At 38.1% G+C, this 1,791-nt stretch overlaps 1 protein-coding gene across 1 annotated transcript in view; it reads left to right on the forward strand.

Moving 5' to 3' along the window:
* The window catches only part of LOC102777232 (heart- and neural crest derivatives-expressed protein 1-like), a 3,168-nt gene extending 1,586 nt beyond the window's left edge, over nt 1-1,582 (forward strand). Inside the window, exon 2 of the mRNA XM_006785136.2 lies at nt 177-1,582. Within this exon, the coding sequence (XP_006785199.1) occupies nt 177-272 (96 nt within the window). The 3' untranslated portion in view covers nt 273-1,582. The remainder of the gene's footprint in view (nt 1-176) is intronic.
* Nucleotides 1,583-1,791: the final 209 nt, after the last annotated feature.

Here is a 1,791-nt window from a genome sequence, read left to right on the forward strand (position 1 = left end):
ACAGAGTGCATCACATGAGACAACGATTGGAATACAGAAAAATATGATGTGCGAAATAGCGCAAAAAGCTCAAATAAAATAAAAGCAAAGTGACCCTCAGCTCTCTGTCCTGCTGATTATGTTGTGGTGTTTTGGTCTCCATCCTCATTCTCATCCTCCTCCCCCTCCTCCCACAGACCGACGGCCTGCCGGAGTCCTTAGGAGCCGAGAAGAAGGTGAAAGGCCGGACTGGGTGGCCGCAGCAGGTCTGGGCTCTGGAGCTGAACCAGTGACCTCCACTTCTCCACCCGAAAAAAACTCCTCAGAGACTCTGGATTCAAGTCAGATTTAAAATAAAACAAACCACTGAGTGAACCTAAGCACGTCGCTGTGGCCGTGCGGCGATGCGCAAAAAAAGAGCGAACTAAAGGACAACACGGGCATAAAAGGTGGAGGGACGGTGGAGAGCTCCAGGACAGACGTCTTCTTCTCTCGTGCCGTGGTTTCTAAGCCGATTCACAGATCCGATTGTAGGTGTTTCATATTTGTGGTATTTCTGCTTTGTTGATGTTTTCCACCCCTGCGGACCAGATGTCGCGATGGAAGGTGTCAAAAACACATCCGTCTCCCCTTAAATATGTGTTTACCTGACGTTGTCTTCCCAGTTAAAGGAAATGAAGCAAAAAAATAAATAAATTATAAGAAGGTGGAAGAAATCTTCAGTATGAAGCCATTTAAATTTAGATATGTTTAAGGTAAATTTTGAGCTGCACAAGAATCTTTTTTTTTATCTCGTTTCTGGCGTGATTTACATTTTTTTTCAGATCAGAGACACCGGTTTATTTCTCAGTGTTAATAATTTATAGAGTTTTGTTAAACCAGGAAGCAGTTATAACTTTCAGTTTTGTGCGTGTTGGCGTATTTTTTTCTTCCTTTTTTCTTTAAAAAATATGAATATTTCATTTCTTACCCTAAACTTACTGTACTTAATTTACTTAATGCTGACACAAAAACGTGTACAAAATAGGACTAGAGAATAATTTACATGTCAAAAATAAAATTAAAATGTTAACTTTTAAATCATGGATCGAGTAAGTACTAAAAAAAAAAATCGGACGATTTTTATAGATGTCTGGCTTCTAAAGATACAATCAAATAAACTGAAGCCGGAAGAAACACATCATGAAAGGGGGGACACGTTTTTGTTTATCACTGTTCCATCCCGCTGTATTATTTCATTTTCAGGTATTTTCGTCCACAGTAGGTTTTCCCAGCTCAATTATCTCCCAACAGACCCTCTGTGTGTGTGTGTGTGTGTGTGTGAACTCTCCGGGCTGTTGTTTCGCGTAGGAATCGTATTGAATTTACTGAATCTACCTCAAATACTCTACACGATGTCACTGTCCGCTGGGAGAAGACACCGACTGTTCAGTTAACGCAACTTTATTCACTCCGTCATGTAAAACTTAAAAAACAAAACAAAATCAAAAGACCCAATAGGATAAAAGTTTATTAATGTGCGCAGTGGTGATGGAAATGTGCATTAGATGTGAAATTATATATATATATAGTTCCGTAAATAAATGATTATTTTAAGACACTAGCTGTGTTTGGTGAAAGTGTTTTTTCCCCCATCATGTTTAAAATTATTATCATTATTATTATTGTTGTTGTTACGTTATTTTTTTTTTCAGCCATACGCATTGCTTGGTCCCAAGTAAGAAAAAAAACAAAAAAAACCAACGAAAAACAAAAAAAAACCCCTAAATCTTGATATGGACAATAAAGATTTTTTTTCGAACAGCAGGAATT

Source organism: Neolamprologus brichardi, chromosome 10 (genome assembly GCF_056152115.1).
Source record: "Neolamprologus brichardi isolate AB-2024 chromosome 10, ASM5615211v1, whole genome shotgun sequence".
Classification (NCBI taxonomy): Eukaryota; Metazoa; Chordata; class Actinopteri; order Cichliformes; family Cichlidae; genus Neolamprologus; species Neolamprologus brichardi.